Source organism: Nelumbo nucifera, chromosome 4, assembly GCF_055504915.1.
Source record: "Nelumbo nucifera cultivar China Antique chromosome 4, China Antique-T2T, whole genome shotgun sequence".
NCBI lineage: Eukaryota > Viridiplantae > Streptophyta > Magnoliopsida > Proteales > Nelumbonaceae > Nelumbo > Nelumbo nucifera.
This window is the reverse complement of record NC_142652.1, coordinates 41,494,148-41,511,394: the sequence shown is the minus strand read 5'-3', so window position 1 is coordinate 41,511,394 and position 17,247 is coordinate 41,494,148. Positions and strand designations below refer to the sequence as shown.

General features: G+C 40.5%; 1 protein-coding gene across 1 annotated transcript; it reads right to left on the bottom strand.

Annotated features, from left to right (window-relative positions):
• Nucleotides 1-11,207: 11,207 nt before the first annotated feature.
• On the bottom strand, nucleotides 11,208-12,544 carry LOC104611054 (Adenine nucleotide alpha hydrolases-like superfamily protein). Its single transcript, XM_010277968.3, has 4 exons — nucleotides 12,242-12,544; nucleotides 12,015-12,124; nucleotides 11,811-11,929; nucleotides 11,208-11,544 (listed from the first exon to the last, which is right to left on the bottom strand). Exons 1-4 carry the CDS (start codon nucleotides 12,414-12,416, stop codon nucleotides 11,454-11,456), a joined length of 495 nt encoding a protein of 164 aa, XP_010276270.1. The 5' UTR covers nucleotides 12,417-12,544; the 3' UTR covers nucleotides 11,208-11,453.
• Nucleotides 12,545-17,247: the final 4,703 nt, after the last annotated feature.

Here is a 17,247-nt window from a genome sequence, read left to right as displayed (position 1 = left end):
GTGTACTGGCCTTATTTTGTATTAAAGCAATGTCAATGAAAAACTCATCTGCCAAGGTCATCCTTGACCACTCTCACGTATCTCAAAGAGAAGTTGAGAGAATAGAATTACTTCATTTGTATAAAGAAGCCAGTTTTGGTCTTTAGAAATACAGAGCAAAACAAAAAATTAAAACACAAGGCTGAGTTTCAACAGAGTACAAATGCAAATATGTAGAGTGCAAAACCTTATATTTTGTATGTATTTATACTGTACATATTTGCATTTGTATTCTTTCCAAACTAAGCCTAAATATAAGTCGGGTGAATCCAAATTGAGCTTCAAACTGAGATTGAGATGAATATATAGGTTCATTGCTAATTGAGCCAAGGTTAATTCCTCAACATTTTACACCCGAACAGGAAAGATAGAATTCGTGTCTGGATTGAATTACCAGCTTAAAGCAGAATGTTCACCTTAGCCTTGAAAAGCAGAAGCTGGAAAGGGAGAAAAGGCACAATAGTCAGTTTAGTGGGTAGGCCCCTGCGTTGTAGGGGCAAGACAATGCATAAAAACACAGAAAATGATAAAAAATATATATAATTCAAAAACAATCAAATTCCATAAAAAAACATAAAAAGTAATGTGTAGAATGCATTAACTTAATTAACTTATTATGTTAATTAAGTTATATATATAAAGCAAAGCGGAGTTAGTTTAAATCTGAAATATAGATCTTGGATTAGAGTTGGATGTAATTGAACCCAAAGTTAAACTAAAACATCTGATGGACCATATTCAAATAAGAACTTAACTTGGGGCCTATTAGTTTTTTCTTAAGAGAAATCTTTCAATTTTAAAATAAAAATGGTTGTTCATTTCCTCTTATCTCTTATCTTTAAAAGTGCAATTATACAATTTTTTGTTTTCCAATGATATTCTCAAAAAGACAAACAAAAATTCTCATATATAGGGTCAAAATGGATATTTGATAACTTTTAGAATTTAGAATTCAGAACAACATTCTCTATATTTAGAGTTACTTAGGTAAGATTTTCCTAAGAAACACTTACCCGGGTAAGTGCATACCCATGTTCTTTTATTCCCCACATAAATAAGACAATGGCCATTTCAGCCATAAAAATCCATTATTAAAAGGGCCATTCTTGCCTCATTCAAGTGTTGACAATTTTACCCCTATGTGGGAAAGTTATTTATCTACCTAGGAGATGGATATCACTTACTTGGGTAAGTGATACCTAGGAAAATAAACTTTCCCTGATCCCCACATTAATTTGAAAAAAGAATAAGGGATTCTGGTCAATGGGAACCAAAATCCCATTTACCAACTTTTCCTCCTCTCACAATTCAAAAAAAAGAATACACCCTTAATGTAATTATTGCACTTTCAAATGTCAGACTTCAGAGGACATGAACAGGCCCTTAACTTATAGAGAGAATCGAGAGAGAGAGAGAGAGATTCAAGATTTTCAAACCATTGCTGAACCCTTATAACCCGAACAACTAAATCATTAACCCATTTGACCCAAATAATGGTTTTCAAGCCAAATATCAACAGGCTGATTTGTTTGGACCGATCAGTCAAACCGCTGATGTAGAAACCAATGCCCAAAGTGGTTTCGATTTTGGGTCCATTTTAAAACATTGAAGAGATTAAAGAGAGAGAGAAAGGACGAATATTTGATGGGATGAGACTTGAGAGAGAGAGAGAGGATATTTGATGGGCAAATGGGAAGGCGAGCACTCGATGTTGGATAGTTGATAATTCTTGATCGAATATTTGAACTTTTAAAAATGAAGGAAAAAAATTCTTATAAGTAATTAAAAAACTAATTGGATTTCCAACTTCTTTTAGTCTGATTCAAAACTAATGGTGATATTGTATCTGTTCACTATTGGAAAACTAAATACTGTTTCAAAATCTGATGCTTAAACACTATGAAAATGATAAATGGATATGGCCATTGCTACTTAGTAGAGAAGCACCAGGAGAGAGAAAACACCATAATTAGAAATAGGCATCACTGTATTTAACATAGAAGCACCCAAACCATGGGTTGTGATTCATCACTGTATTTAGAAATAGGCATCACTATTATGGTTTATTTCCATATCATGGGTTGTGATTCATCAGATGCCATCTAAGATCTATAATCAAATGTTTGAAGTCAGGACATATCCATCATGTCGTCGTTCAATACTTTAGCAATATATTCAAATGCCAAGATCTCAACTTAAGGTATACTTAGGAAGTTTATAAAATGGCAAATTTCTTAAAGTACCTCTAAGTTTTATGAAATTGACTAATTTTATCTTTACTGTTTACCTATTCTCTTAAAGTGCCCCTAAGTTTTCTGACAAATGACTAAATCCTCTTTGTTGTTAGCGTTCGTTAATGGGAAAGATAAAAAAGACTATTTTACTCATCATTCTTCTTTAAATTTTTAGAATGAAACATTTAAAAACTTTTAGCTAAGTGATAATTCCGGGCTAGAGACTTCTAACTTCTCCAAATAAGAAACTTCTAATTTCTTCAAACAAACTAATTCACAGTCAATATAACGAAACCAGTTACGAGCAAGATCTAATAAAAACAAAACCAATGAAAATGCGGAATATATACATCCAAAACAAGCTTAGTAGCTTACACCAAAATGCATTCAAACCTTCATTAAAATGATAATATCAAACACATCAAAATGACATGTTTCAAGTGTTTTCGAGCTTGAAAGAGCTAAGATACCGAGCTAATGAAGGACCTCGGCACCTTCAAAGACCTAGTCGCCTCTTTGGCATAGGTGAAGTGCTAAGGTACACCCAACTCGGGCATAAATACTTATAACAGTTGCAACATGTAGCCTGTGTGTAGACAGGTCGGGCGTCTACCTTACAATGTCACTCACTTTGGCAAATTATTCTAAGTACGGGGTGGCAGTTTGGGGTAACAGCTAAGAAACCCCCACTGTAAACATTTAGCTCGGTGACCCAACAGCTCGGAGAAAATTACAATAAAAAAGGAGAAGTACATGACACTTGGCAAGAAAAAAAAAGTATTTCATTAATTCCGCAAAAGTTTGTTACAAGGGTAGAAAAGAAACAAAAGATGCCGAGCTCGCAGGCTCAAAATACAAAGACCACTTGGACTACTTGGGGGACTTGTCACCCTTGCCCGAAGCCTCCGTAGAAGTGCCGGCTTGGTCGGTGGCATCGGCCTCTTCATCATCGTCGCCCTCCTCCTCGGAGTCTGAGTCCTCAGCAGCTAGAAGGGCTACCTCCGCAGTGATTCGCGAGGTGGTGATGGCGCTTACATCGAGCTACTGGAACTCGCGCTTGATTAGCCACCTGCTGAGCTTGAAGCCTTTGCGGTAGGCCTCCACCACTGCCCCATCGAACTCCTCCAAGCTCTTGTAGTCCTCCACGACCTTAATCTTGGCTTTGTCCATGGCCTTGAGGAGGATCTCGGTCCGCTCCTTGACATCGGCCTCAAGGCTCTCCACCCGGCGCAGCAAATCCTCCTTCTCCGAGATCAAATTCTCCTTCTCTGAGATCAGGTTCTCCTTCTCTGACGTCAACACTTTGATATATTCTTTCTGAGATATCGCGTCGCTCTCTAACCGGTGGACGAGCTCTCGGCATCCAGGGCCTGCTTTAGGTGCTGCTCGGACTAGTAGGTCAGGGCATGCACGGAGTTCACCTGCCAAGAATATAAGTTAGTACCGACAAGGCTACACAAAAAAAAAATGAAGTGGAACAAGAACTTACCACCATATAGTGGGTAGCCGTTGGAGCTCCGAGCTGAGCAGGCGTTAGCTCGACCCAATTGGAGACCTCCTCGGCACTTACAACCCCTTTACTCTTGCGAAGGCTGAATTGTGGGTTCAGGATGCTCCGAGCTGTTCCCTCGCTCCCCGAGGAAGTAATAGTTGTCTCGGGAGCGGGTGCTGCAGATGTCTCGGGCTCCTGAGGTGGGGCCTTCTCCAGTTCCTCCAAGTCAATCATCGGAGGAGCACCTAAAGGTTGCTCGGGCTCGGGAGTTGGTGGCTGTGGGGATTCAACGCGAGCTCTCTTAGCATCCCGCTTCTTCCTCCCCTTCATCTTTCCAAAGAGCTTTTCTGCGCTGAGTTGCTGCATGGGTCCTGCAACAAAGCTCGGTATTAGCAATGCTACAAAGAAATGCCAGCTACCAAGGTAAAATACTAACTTTAAACCTAGGTGACCTACCAGGACTCAGGCCGGCTTGTACGAGCTTGCCCTCGGTGATGTAATCCTTATAGTCGAGGCCGAGCTCCGCCCAAGACTGGAACGTCTCCCTTGTTTTCAGGTCCAGCCTAATGTCAGAGTCTTGAATGGCTGCCCTCCAATGAGTTGGGAAGGGCCACCCCTCGGGGTTGTAGACTACAAAGTAATCCCGCTTCCAGGCCGGAATTTTACTAGGAAGGCTATGCAGAAGTTTGTAGCCCAGGCGAGGGGACAGGTAATAAGTCTGCCTATTCTCGGGAATGACACTAGAGGCATTCTTTTTTATTGACAAGATGGATGAAAAAATATCAAGGTCAAGGGGTAGGGCATAGTCAAAGCAGAGGGAAATTGTCCCGACCACATTCCGGATGGAGTTTGGGTGAAGTTGGTCTATGGTGACATCGAATTGTTTCAAAACTTCTATGATTAGGGGGTGTAGAGGAAGGCGGAGTCCAGCCGCGAGCTGTTCCCCGAAAATCACAATCTCATCGTGACCGTGTTCCCAAGGGAAGTTGCCCGCGGGAAGGTTATAGGTGTACTCCCCCGGGAGGTTGTACCGATGTATTAAGCCCCTAAGTCTATCGATGGTCATGGTTGAGGGACTGAACTTATCCAACTCCCGACCTCGAGAAGAGGTGGATGCCGGGTTATCTGAGGCCTCCCGCGCCTCATACGAGGACTGCACCTCGTTAATACCTACTTGAGCCGAGGTACCCTCCTCGGGCTCATCTAGGAGGCTATCAAAACTAAAGTTTGACATAACTGAAACGAACTGAAAAAGGAAGCTAGGGAGACTCACCAAAGAAAGGAGACCGAACTAAAGGACTGATGGACTAGAAAACCCAAGCTGAGGAAGTTAACCGCGACCTCAAGGCGAATGCTAGTGAACTTATGGCGGAGAAAATGACTTGGGTCCCCCCTATTTATAGCTGTAATGCCAAGAGATCAACGGTCGAGATCAAGGAGATCTGACGGTTCCTAAGAAAACCAGCTACACGACCTTTGAGGTCGAAATCAGTTTAGCGTGTTTTTGGCATCCACGGAGTCTATAGATCGCGTGACGTCCGCGCGTAAACTGTACGCGACCTGGGTTATACTTGGTTGAGCCGCGCAACCGAGTTGGTCCGATCGATGAACTGTCTGACTGGACGGCTTGAACTTTGAGCGAAATCCACCCGTCACACCATGAACTCCCCGCACTAGGTCAGGACCCCTGGCCCGGGGAGTGGGGGGCAATTGATGGAGGGTGATTTGGCCCGACCTCATAATAAGGGGACACATGGATGTGACTCAACATAAGTGACAACTCAGCATAACAAGCTCGCTATAACCCAGTCTGACAGTTCGCTGCGGATGGCAGCTTGCTACAAAGATAATGTTCCTGTTGCCCCAAGCTAAGATTCCCCCAAGTAGGGAGCACCCCGAGATAAGATTCTCCCAAGAAGGGAGAATCCTGAACTGAAGACACTTCGGGATAAGCTTGTCAACTCCCTAAGCTTGTTCTTGTCCAAACCTAAGTATGCCATTACAGAGAGCTACCTCGGGTAGAAGCACCTTGACACATTACCAGCAGCTCGGTGAAAGGTAGCTCGCTGCAGAACAGCTCGGCGTATCGCAGGGGGTTTCCTGTCTGACAACTGTACCTGCCAAACCTAGAGATTGCACCCACCCACGTCTCTCGCCTGGCGGCGTCGTGCCTGCCAACCCTGGAGGTTGGTAGGACCGTACTTTGCAGCGGCCACCTTCACCCACCAGCTCAGCTTTGACAAATAACGGCCAGCCACTCCAAGCCGTTACCTGATAGTAGATCGCCGCAGTAGAGATGCAGAGGTGGTTGCACTAGACATGTCAGGAGGCTAGTATATAAGGACCCCGACCCCTTGAGGCAAAGGTATTGCATGATCATCACTCTAGCCTTTTATTTTCTCTGCAAGTCTCTATCTCTCAACTTTCAATCCTGTTTCACTAACTTAACCATCGGAGTGTTCCCGCCAGGTGGGTCCCCCGGGTTCCTTCATCTTCTCCTTCTCAGGTGTACCTCTTGTCCGTCGCCAGCCAGCTAGGAGCGCAGCCACTGCCAACTAGGAGTGACCAGATCGTGCACCATCAGGAACCAAACCTTAAATTTGGTGAATTGATTTCATAGGATGGCACATGGAACATGTAAGTCTTAAGACAATTGTTCGATGAACCTATAGTTAACATCAATTTACAAATACCTGTTCAAACAACAAGCTCGATGGATTATCTTTTATGGAAAAGCACCTCTGATGGGAATTTCTTAAGCAAAATTTGGTGAATTGGGAGAAACTTTGGTCAGTTCAGGTTCCTTATCATTGCCAAATAGTTGGCTGGAAATTACTCTCTGATATAGTAAGAACAAAGACCACTATATGGAGTTGTAAACAAAAAGGAGATGTGCTATGTCCTCTCTATAGTTCAACAGAAGAAACCCAAAGTTATCTCTTTTTTGACTGTGCCTTTGCAAAGGCAGTGTGGTTACAAGCTCAAGTGGGTTACCACCCAGATGCTTTCCTTCAAGCAAACACTCCAGACTTCTTAACTTGGTGGTCCCAGAAAGTAGAAGGTAATAACTCCTTCAACAAAATGCATCTATCCAGAATTCTGGTTATTCTAAGATGTATATGGGAAGAATGCAATGAGGTGGTCTTTAGAGGAAAGGAACCATGTCCTCTAGAAGTTTCCACTAGAGTGGACAAATACTTCCCTCTAAACTCGAGTTTAATGGGATGACCATGAGCAAGGAATCTCTCTCGTCAAACAATATGGAAATGGTTTCATTGTCCTTCCTAGCCCTATGTAATGGTGGATGGTTCGTGGGACATAAACACACACAAAGCAACAACAAGTCTCTATCTCTATTCTCAACTCTCCAATACTGTTATTGCAGAAGGACAACCCTGCTTGGCCATCTCCCCAAGCAAAGTTGAACTCTGGGCAGTCATTCGAGTCTTAGGGCTATTAATTGGGTAAAATATCAGATCAGCTACACTATTTTCTGATGCTAAATTTGTGCTTGAAGGCATTTGAGGAACCAAAAGAAACATCCCTTGGAATGAACAACATCTTATAGACTACATCGTGAATCTTTTTGATAATATAGTACTAGTCTATGTTTCCAGAGAAGATACTATTGTAGCTCATACCAATGACTAGAAAAGCCAAACTCTGGAACTCTTTAGTTTCTTTACAGTTGCGAATACTGCCTTATCTAGCTGAACAGATATAGCTAACAAGAATTCACTGGTCATGATTATTGATGAACTCCCCTCATTCTCTAAGAGTTTTAATTCACCTCTATCTCTTCTTGGGCATTGTTCAAAGCTTGATATCCTTTGAATGGCTCTCGTTTCTGTTATTGCTTCTAACTTTGACAATCCTCCTTTTTACCTTAATTATATTTCGAATCTAATTCAACTCTTGTGTAAAGATAATTTTGAACCTCACAAAGCCAATTCTTTTATCAAGCAATGTGGGACAAGAGCCTCCTGCATGCAATAAGAGGGAAAGAGAGAGAACACAAAACCAAACAAAGAAGGGAGAGAGGAGATTCTTGAAATTTTGATTCTCCCTCCAACACTCCTCTCTTCAGTGCTTACGACCTCATTACTCGTTTTGAACCTCATCAATGCAAAACCACCTTCTTTTGGCTTCATAGATGCTGATGACTTTGCAGGTGTAGGGAATGTTACAGGTTGGATCTTTCCCGAATTTGCTAATGGTCGCCCATGTGGTTCCAGAAAAAGAAAGAATATGGTATATTTTGAAAATTTAATGAACAATTAAGGTTATTTTTATCTTTTACAGTTTCTCTGTTAGAATTAACCTTTGAAAAGTGATACAGTTAAGTGATTAACCAAAAATAAAACACAAAATGAAGATTTTGCCTTGTTTCTAAAAGACTAACATGAGAGCTTCTAAGAATATTTTTGGAATAAAAAACTTTGAGCCCATGCCTTTTCGCATTATGTATTTGTTCTAAGGGGTCGTCACATTGACATTCCCAAACGAAAGCATAAACGGTTCTTGACCAGAAAGGCCAGTTAAGTACAGCACTTGCAGAGTATAGGGGTGTTCTAGTAATACCCAAAATCATAGGCAGGCTCTAGTGAATATGTGAAACTATAGGGCCGGGCTATTAGAGTAAATGACCCTATAAAAAAAATAGACAGGTGGATAACACTGCAACCTTCTTTACTTCCATAATAAATAGCTAGATCCACTTGTGTTAACAGATGGGGTGGAAATGGACAACAAGGTCCATCTGATGCTAAGCTGTTAGATCTAGTTATGGGCTCCTCTGGATTTAAAATCCAGGCCTAAGGAAAAATGGGGTAGGGTGGGCCTGGAAAATGTCAGCCCATTCCAACCCACCCAACCTTAAGTAATTGTGTAAATATTCTAGTCTGAATGTGCTGGCCCACAATATTTCTTGATTTCACTTTCAGAAGTTGGCCTGAACCTCTGACTCAAGAAATCTGTAAAATATTGGCCGGAACTCCACATTGTGCCTTGTCCATGCTGTGTGTCGTAATGCTTGCAGAACTGTTGTGGTCAGCACATGAGGTAAGGAAGCCTGCTTTTCTGTGGGCAATGCAGTCATTGGCTTGACTTGGACAAAAGGAAATAGAAATGTTGATTACAATCTATGTATAGCAATTGATGAACCATGCATTTGTCTGTGTGCCATTATGGGAGTTGGAACTAAACCATTTCCACAGTCTCTTAATTTCAACTTAAAACTTTCTCCACAAGGGAAAAGATATGCAACTAACTTTGTTTTCTTTTTTCCTGCATTTATGGCGAGATCTAGGAAAGACAATTTTTGAATGGGGGAAGTTTTCAAAAGTAGTTGGGTTGTGTTTGGGTCTTCAAGATTTGTGCTTTCAAAGCACAAAGATAGGTTCTGTGCCTTCATTTTTCTGCTGAAATGTGCTTTTGGGCCTTAGAAGCACAGATCCTAAAGCTTATCCAAGCACAACTTTGATGTTTGATTTCCATTTCTTTTAATTTATATGGTCAAAAGGATATAAATAGAGAACATAAAATTAATAACTTAATAGGATATAAATAAAGGCGAAAGAGATTGACTGGATAAGGCTGAACTTTATTTATTTTCAGGTTGAGGGAGGAAAGAATGAGTCAGGATGTATAATAAATAAAGAAGATTAAACTATATAGCTTTCCTTGGGAGGCACGAAGTCCCATCCCATCTCATATTGTGGAACAGTAGTAACGAAATGATGAAAGCAAACATCACCATGAGAGGTGATGAAGATCATGTCAGCAACTAGTTGCAGTCTTGGTGGGTTTCCTACATCATTTCAATTTTCATGCATCAAAAATCCATGTTCTGTTTGGCATACTTTGAGTTTTATTTTATGAAATTATATTCCTGATGAAAGGTTGCAAGGGACTGTTGGGACAGTGTGAATACGGACTTGCCCTGACCGATATTGTCAATTCCTGTGTGAGAGCTAATAGATTAGCAGTTGGGACATTAATGGTGCCTTTATAAAATAAAGGTCGATTGATGATCACATGCACATCTTCGAATATTTAAAAGTTATTATTCAGGAATCAGGGGAGATGTTTCGAATGCACGGTGGATGTGTCTGTGAGGCGGACACACACCGACAACTAATTTATAAACTATGTCAGGTGAAAAATCAAAAAACATCTAAATGGAATGTCAATTTTGAAGGGATATCACTACAGTCTCTTTGAATAGTTTATCCAGAACCTTCAATTCAATTCAAGGCAACCAAACCAGCTCAACTGAATCTTCAGCACAGCCCTCCCAAATATAATTATTTGAACCTTCAATTCAGTGGGTTTTGGTTTGATGATAAGAGGCAATTCCATAATGAATGAAGTGGGCGAACTAAGAGTTTGACTATTAGTGGACATAATAATTAAGTAATAAAATATTCCGATAATTCATCCAATTTCAACTTCCACGGTTCCACCATTAAAATTACTTTTTTATTTACTCAGCTGCTGTATTTTAGGGTACTTAAACTACTACTCAAAAGTCCATTTACCCTTTTATTTTCACTTATTAATTGACAAACATTTTCTGCTATAACATTAAAGATGGGAATAAAAGTTGAAAGGGGGTTAAGAAAAATATGTAAAACAGAAAGGTAGGGTGATTAACTGCTTTTAGTTTAATTTTGAGGCTTATTATTATTTTATTCTCAATTTCATTTTGTGGTCCAGGAGGATAGAATTTCTTTGATAAACCTGAGGGTTGATTTAAATATTTGACAATAACCCCAAATAAATTTACATAGTTTACCCTAAAATTTAAAAATTAAAGCACAACTTTGGGTTATCTACATGTAGCAACCTCCAAAGTGCTTTTAGTTTTAAGGTAAAAATCTTTGTTACAAAAAGAAGCTCGAATTCCTTTTACTGCCTTTTTCTTTTCTTTCTCCCTTTATGTATTCTCTTTTTCTGTTGGTTAGAGCATCTTTCAAACAGGCTGCCTGTAGCACATATTCACAGGCCAAATTCGAGACACAATGAATGACTGTAGCTGTTTGTGCTTGATAAAGTGGTGGGCCACTGGGCCCTCCATACTGCGTCCAGTATAAGCTATTTTGTCAATTTAGTTGTACCCATTAATACCAATCTTGTATCCCATGGCTACAAGGTTGACAAATGCACAGATAACTGGACCCACCTAACCATTCATTAGCTCGTTACCTACACAAGAAAAAACAAGATGCCTGGATAGGAATAAGATGCCCAGAGCAATAACTCCAAAGAAAGAGCCCTTGATGGTTGGATTTGCACAGAGCTAAATTATGCTGATATCATCAGCTGAGGGTTGCAAGAAGATTCAAATTCAAGGATTCAGATTGGACCAGTTAGGATGGGCCCTACCAAATTATTTGCCAACAAAAGGGAATAAAAAAGGGAGACAAAGGAAGAATAAGAACAAGAGAGAAGCTACTACTAAAAAAATTTGAACAGTGTAGAAAAGCCAAGCATGTCCCATCTTCCAATTACATTGCTATTCAAATCAAAAGCTGCTCTAAAGAAATCAAAAGAAAACCACTCAGAAATAAAAGCATTCCTTAGAATCTACATTTCTATCATCTGTGAACCAACAAAGCTTTCACAATCCACAAACAGGCAGGCAGCAGCTTTCCCTTTCACCTGGAAGCCAGCTCTCTAAAAAGAAATTAGGGTTTAGTCACTGGTATCCCCTTTACAACTGTGACCGGACATGTTGCATTTGTCACCACATAGTTGCTTACACTTCCAAGCAAAACCCTGCATCACAAATCAGAATTAATATGATTCCACTAATTAATCATATAATCTCAATCAAGGAAATGGGGCACCATTCAGAGAGGAACCCTCTAAACCCCAAAAGAAAACCCGACTACCCGACTGTTATGGTTTGTTGGATCAATCAATGAAATGAGAAAAATACTGCAAAGAGAGCCGGGTTTAGAGATGGATTCTTCACCCCGAAAGTACATAACAATGGCCCAAATTAAGGATGAAAGAGAAGAAGATAATAGTGGAACAGAAACCTTTTAATTGCCCCTAATCCCCTGCTTCCAACCACAAGCGAGTCAAGCTTGAGACCTTCAACTGCATCTAACAGCTTCTCCCTTGGATCACCCCAGTAGACCTTGCAAAGCACTGTAGCCTGTTTATAGACAAGAACATCATTACATCAGAATATCATAGTTTACACACACACACACAGAGGATTAATGGTTAAATTTAAATACCCCTTCAGCTGCTGAGGCAGAATCAAGAAGATCAAGAACATCAGGATCCCGAGTAAGTCCATACTGCTTTGACAAATTCATCTCTTTAAACTCCCCCAGAGGAATCAAAGCTGAAAACCCAGAAAACAACAAATTAATAAATAACATCAGAAGTTCATAACAAAGAAGAAAAGAAGCTTAGAATTATTTGAAATTCTGAAAAAGAAAAGAAAGAACAAAGTAGCTACGTGATCCAGTTTCTTCCCAAAGCTTCTTTTGGGCAGGATCAGACTTAGGAGACTGCACATGGATTACGACAAGTTTGTCTCCATTCTCCACCAGATTATCCACAGCCCACTTGAGGGCTGTCTTGCTGCTCGGAGAGTAGTCCATTCCTATCCCAATTGTACGTGCCTTCGCCATTTCTCTCTCTCTCTCTCTAGTTCTTCTCTTCTTCTCTTGTTAGTTGTTATGGGAGCTCTGAAACTTGGATTTCTTGTGCGCAAAGAGATATAGGCGAGAAGGGTTGAATTTTAGTAATGGGTTGCATGCCAACTCACCTCCTAGCCTTCTAGATCTTTTTAATTCCCTCTTGGCTTTTTGGGCATCAAAGCAGTGATCCAATGAGTGAACTACGCTGTTTAATTTTGATTTCAAGCCGTTCGATTGGTGTGGAAAGGAGCATACCTGCCACAGTGTAAAATATATTCCAGTTTGAAGATATAGATTTTTAGAGATATTCTCCCTAAGTTGAGCCTCCAATATTTAATCAAAGTCGCTAAATCAATTCTTCCCACTTCTGGATTCTTTATTTATTATACTTTCCAATTTCCATGAATGGCTGCTTTGAATTTATTTGGCAAGACAACAAGGCAGAAGGATATTTTATAATTTCTATCCGGTCACTGAAGCCTATAGAGGTGAGGATTCTTTTGCCACGTGGATGACTGAGTTGACAGATCACATGCCTCACTTGATAAGGGGCCCATTGGTTAGCCACGTCTATGAACTGCCCTAATCTTAGATAAACTTCATATCCCATCATTTGTTGCAGTTAATGGACCTTAACCTTGTTGATTTTCTGTGTAACATAGTGAAAAGAATCAGAATCCTTGTTATATCACTATCACTTATTAATTAATAGAAACTATCACTATTGCTGAATCAGAATCCTTGTGAATTGTATCAAGACATTCTTAGAGTCTTGGTTAAGAAATGAGGGTTTCACGTTTTCATGGGCAAGTTTGAAGTTTGAAGAGTTCATGCATATCAAAGGACTTGGAGCTGTGTGTGCATCTCGCGTGGTACCACTACCGCCCATAGTTTGACAAAAGGGAGGAACGAAACAAGCAATCACTTTCTGCGTTTATGGGTTAATCTGCCATGGATCTGTTAGTTGAGTCGTTTAGAAAAGCCCACATGACCCAGATGGCCCAAAGTGGTCCCTTAACACCCTTAAAGCCCTTTCCAAATGCCACTTGAGGAATGGGGTATGAACACTTGCCACCTGGCCAATCTGGGCAGTCCCCAATTTGATCAGTGGTTAGGATTGGCCATGTCACCTTCCACATAGGGGAATCTAATGGGTTTATCTAGGAAAGAAGCCTAATCGACCCAACTAGAATATTTTTCCATTTAAAAATGTCTTTAGGTACTATTGGTGATAGTACATTAGATAAGGTTTAGTGTTGTTACAGGTAGGATTAAGGTCAGAATTCCCATAATGATGAGCACTAGTCTGGATACGGTTGAATAAACAATGGGGTCATATGGGTCAAATCCTTTCTTTATCCAGTACATCGAATGATGCCAACTTGTACAGACATTCCTAAATAAGATAATACCAAAGTTTGGCATTGTCTTAATATTGTTGGCAGAGGCTCTTCAACACATTTGGCTGATGTCAAACTCAACAAGAGGGAAAAAGAAAATCGTTTTAGCATCTGAGAGAGGAAGGGTCATTGAGAGTTGTGGGTTTTTTCATCTCCTTTTGCCTGTTAATTGTGAAATATATCATATATGAAGGGAGCTCTTTTAAAACGTAATTTGGAATTCTCGGTACTTTGCTTCAAACTTTTTGTATGAGTATGACGCTTTCATTGAACATTTTTGCTTTTTTATTAAAGTGGGTTCTTGTTCGATTTTAAAGTATTGAGCAAAAGCCCATTTGACCATATCTACTCTTCTTTTTTTATAGAGATTCGGGTTAAAGGAAAGCCCACCCCTTCAACAGGCCTTTGAGATTAGTTCAGGCCCAGTGTGCATGCTCATTTGAGTTCAACTTCATCACTGGATTATTGGATTATAATTAACCCAATAATGAACCCCAGGCAGATGATTGATTTGCTAAGATTGAGTTTGGAAGGAGTACAAATACAAATATGTAGAGTGCAAAACCTTGTATTTTGTATATATTTGCATTGTACATATTTGTATTTGTATTCCTTCCAAACTCAGCCTAAACTCTTTGAAAGGGAGTACAAATGGGATTCTTTCTTCATCACTGGATTATTATTATTGACTGACCCAAGAATAAACAAATTTGGATTTCTACGTGCATTACATATTCCAAATGCTTATTTATTCCTTTTTCTCGGGAAAGAGCTCATAATAGCACAAGGGCTACATAATTTTTCTTTATTATTAATACATTATGATGCCTGAACCCATCTGGGTAGGCTGAAACTTTGATTGAACTGCTTCCGATGAGCTAGAAAAGCTACAGCTTGTGGGGGTTTTTTTAGGATAAATCTCTTAAGTTATCCTTATTGTTTATATATTGTCTTAAATTATCCTTAAGTTTTCTGACAATTGTTAAAAACCTCCCCTACCGTTAGTTGATCATCGTACTCCATTTGCATGTGATACCCCGTGATTGATAATGTTGTCTATAATTCTTAAAATACCCTTTTATAGTAAAAAATGTCCTTTTCATTTCAGCTCGGGCTTGCCGGCTTGGTCAGCACTGGACCGTTTCTTGAAGTAGGGCTCATCACCAACGCCCTCTTACTCATCACCAAAACTGGACCGTTGTTTGTCAAAGTCAGCACTGTTGGTTTGCACTAGATGTTTTCTTGCAGTAGGGTTTGTCACCGGCGTTCTCTTACTCGTATTTCCATTATTTGTTAGCATCAGCACTATCGTTGGTGACCCATTTGTAACCGGTGGTGAATTTTGGAACTGCGATGTGAGGGAGGATACAGGAGAATGGCGATGACCCATGGCATTGTGGTGTGGGGGAGGATAAAGGAAAACGGTCGTGACCCATGGCACTGTGGTTCGAATAGATGTAGTCATTGACTGACATCTGTTCGAAGAAATGCCTAGCCCCCCTATGTCATATGCAAGCCCCCCAGCCCCCCACCCCACAAGCGGCCCTCGCCTCCCCATCCCGCAGGCAACCCCCTCTCCCATCAGCCCACACGTCCAACTCCCCCTCTTGTCACACGCAGCCCCCCACCCCACATTCACCTCCTCGCACCCCCCATGCTGCACGCAACCCCCACCTCCTCACCCCGCACACAGCCCCCACCTCCCCACCCCGCATGCACCCCCCACCCCTCGGCCCACATGCCCAACCCCCTCATGCTGCACGCAGCCCCCCACCCCACCCCGTACGCAGCCCCCACCTCCCCATCCCACACACTTAGCCCCCACCCCTTCCCCCTCGGCCCTCATGCACAGTCCCCCACATGTGTCCCTGTGGCATTAGGTTATGCCAAGTGTTCAGATGGAAAAGGCCTAGCAGCCAAGGGAAACAGTTTTGGGTGTGTGCAAAGCCTCAGATAAGAAAAAAAATTGTTAGTCCATAATTGTTTTGTTCATTGACTTCTGAAACTTTAGTTATTTTTGTAGGATGCAAGTGGCTATAAATTCTTTTCATGGGTAACACTGGTGGATAGTGCAACCATGAAAGAAGATGATGGGTCAGAACCTTCTAGAAGCAATGAAAGGTTATCTAGGGACACATTGGATGAAGTTGTAGCAATTGTACAATCTAAGAAGGATAGTTTGGATAGAATGTTAAATTTTTGTGATAAATTATTGAAGTGTATCTTGGATTTACGCATCGATGAGACTTCCTACTTTTGCATTAGTTTTTGAAGGTCACTGTTTAATATATAGGGATGACTCATACCTCTCTCTCTCTTTCTCCTATGTTTGATTGATTAGTTGTGACTCTCTCCCCTTGTATTAAGGTAATATCATAGTATTAACCTTGTTTGATATCATACTGTTATCCAGATAAAACATTTTTCAATATTTTGGTAGTTACAATTCACAATGTGAAGAGAGAAGCAACTTAGTTAGCTGACTGTTAGGCTAACTTGGGTGTTAGGTTGCAGTCTTGTAGTCAGTGAATGGGACGCTAGAAGAGATTGTAATTTCACTTTTTCCCCCACTTTTCATCTCTTTGTGGGACTTGTTCCCTCTTCTTATCAGTGATTTATAGATGGGCATTTGTATGCATTGGCTTAACTCACTTCCAACCTCCCTAGACACTACCAAGGACACATAATGATAATTGCCAAGTAATGATAATTAACACAAGGTTTGTTAGTTATCTACTTTCATATTGAATATCATTTCATAAATTTAAATTTAGGTTTGAGTCTATTGTCTTATGGAGTACAAAGGAGTCAACTGGATATTGAGTCTATCGCATTCAAACCTTCTTTAATGGAAAAGAAGAAGCTAAAATGGATATTGAAACTGGTGAAGTAAACAGTATTGGTATGTATTATTTGTGTTTTATGTTTTGTGGTCCATAACTGAAGGGAACATTAATTAAAGGAAGAACAGTCCAGAGAAACCCAGAAGGTTATCTACCAGGAAAGATGGAACCATTAATGGCATTCTATGGTTTCATGTCTCTATCTTATCTACCAGTTTGTCCAGTTTTAGAAAGATATATTACACTTGCACTACCACATCACAACAGTGATTGCTCTAGGGATGTGTGGAATGGCTTTCTGGTATTTTTAGTATGTAAATTTCAATTCTACTAGGAGCAGACCTATGGGCATCACCCTATGGGCAATAACCTTTACTGCTATCAAGAAAATTGTATCCCGCCTCCTGCTTTTGGTAGTCTCAATGGGTTGTCAAGAAAAATGTATCACCCTATTGGCAGTGACCCTCTTTAGATCTTCCCATCATTGTCTAAAACTTTAGAAAAGCTTCAGGTGATAAATTGTGTGATATATGCAAATAAAAGATGCCATGCCCTGCCAATCCTGCCCATGCTATCTAC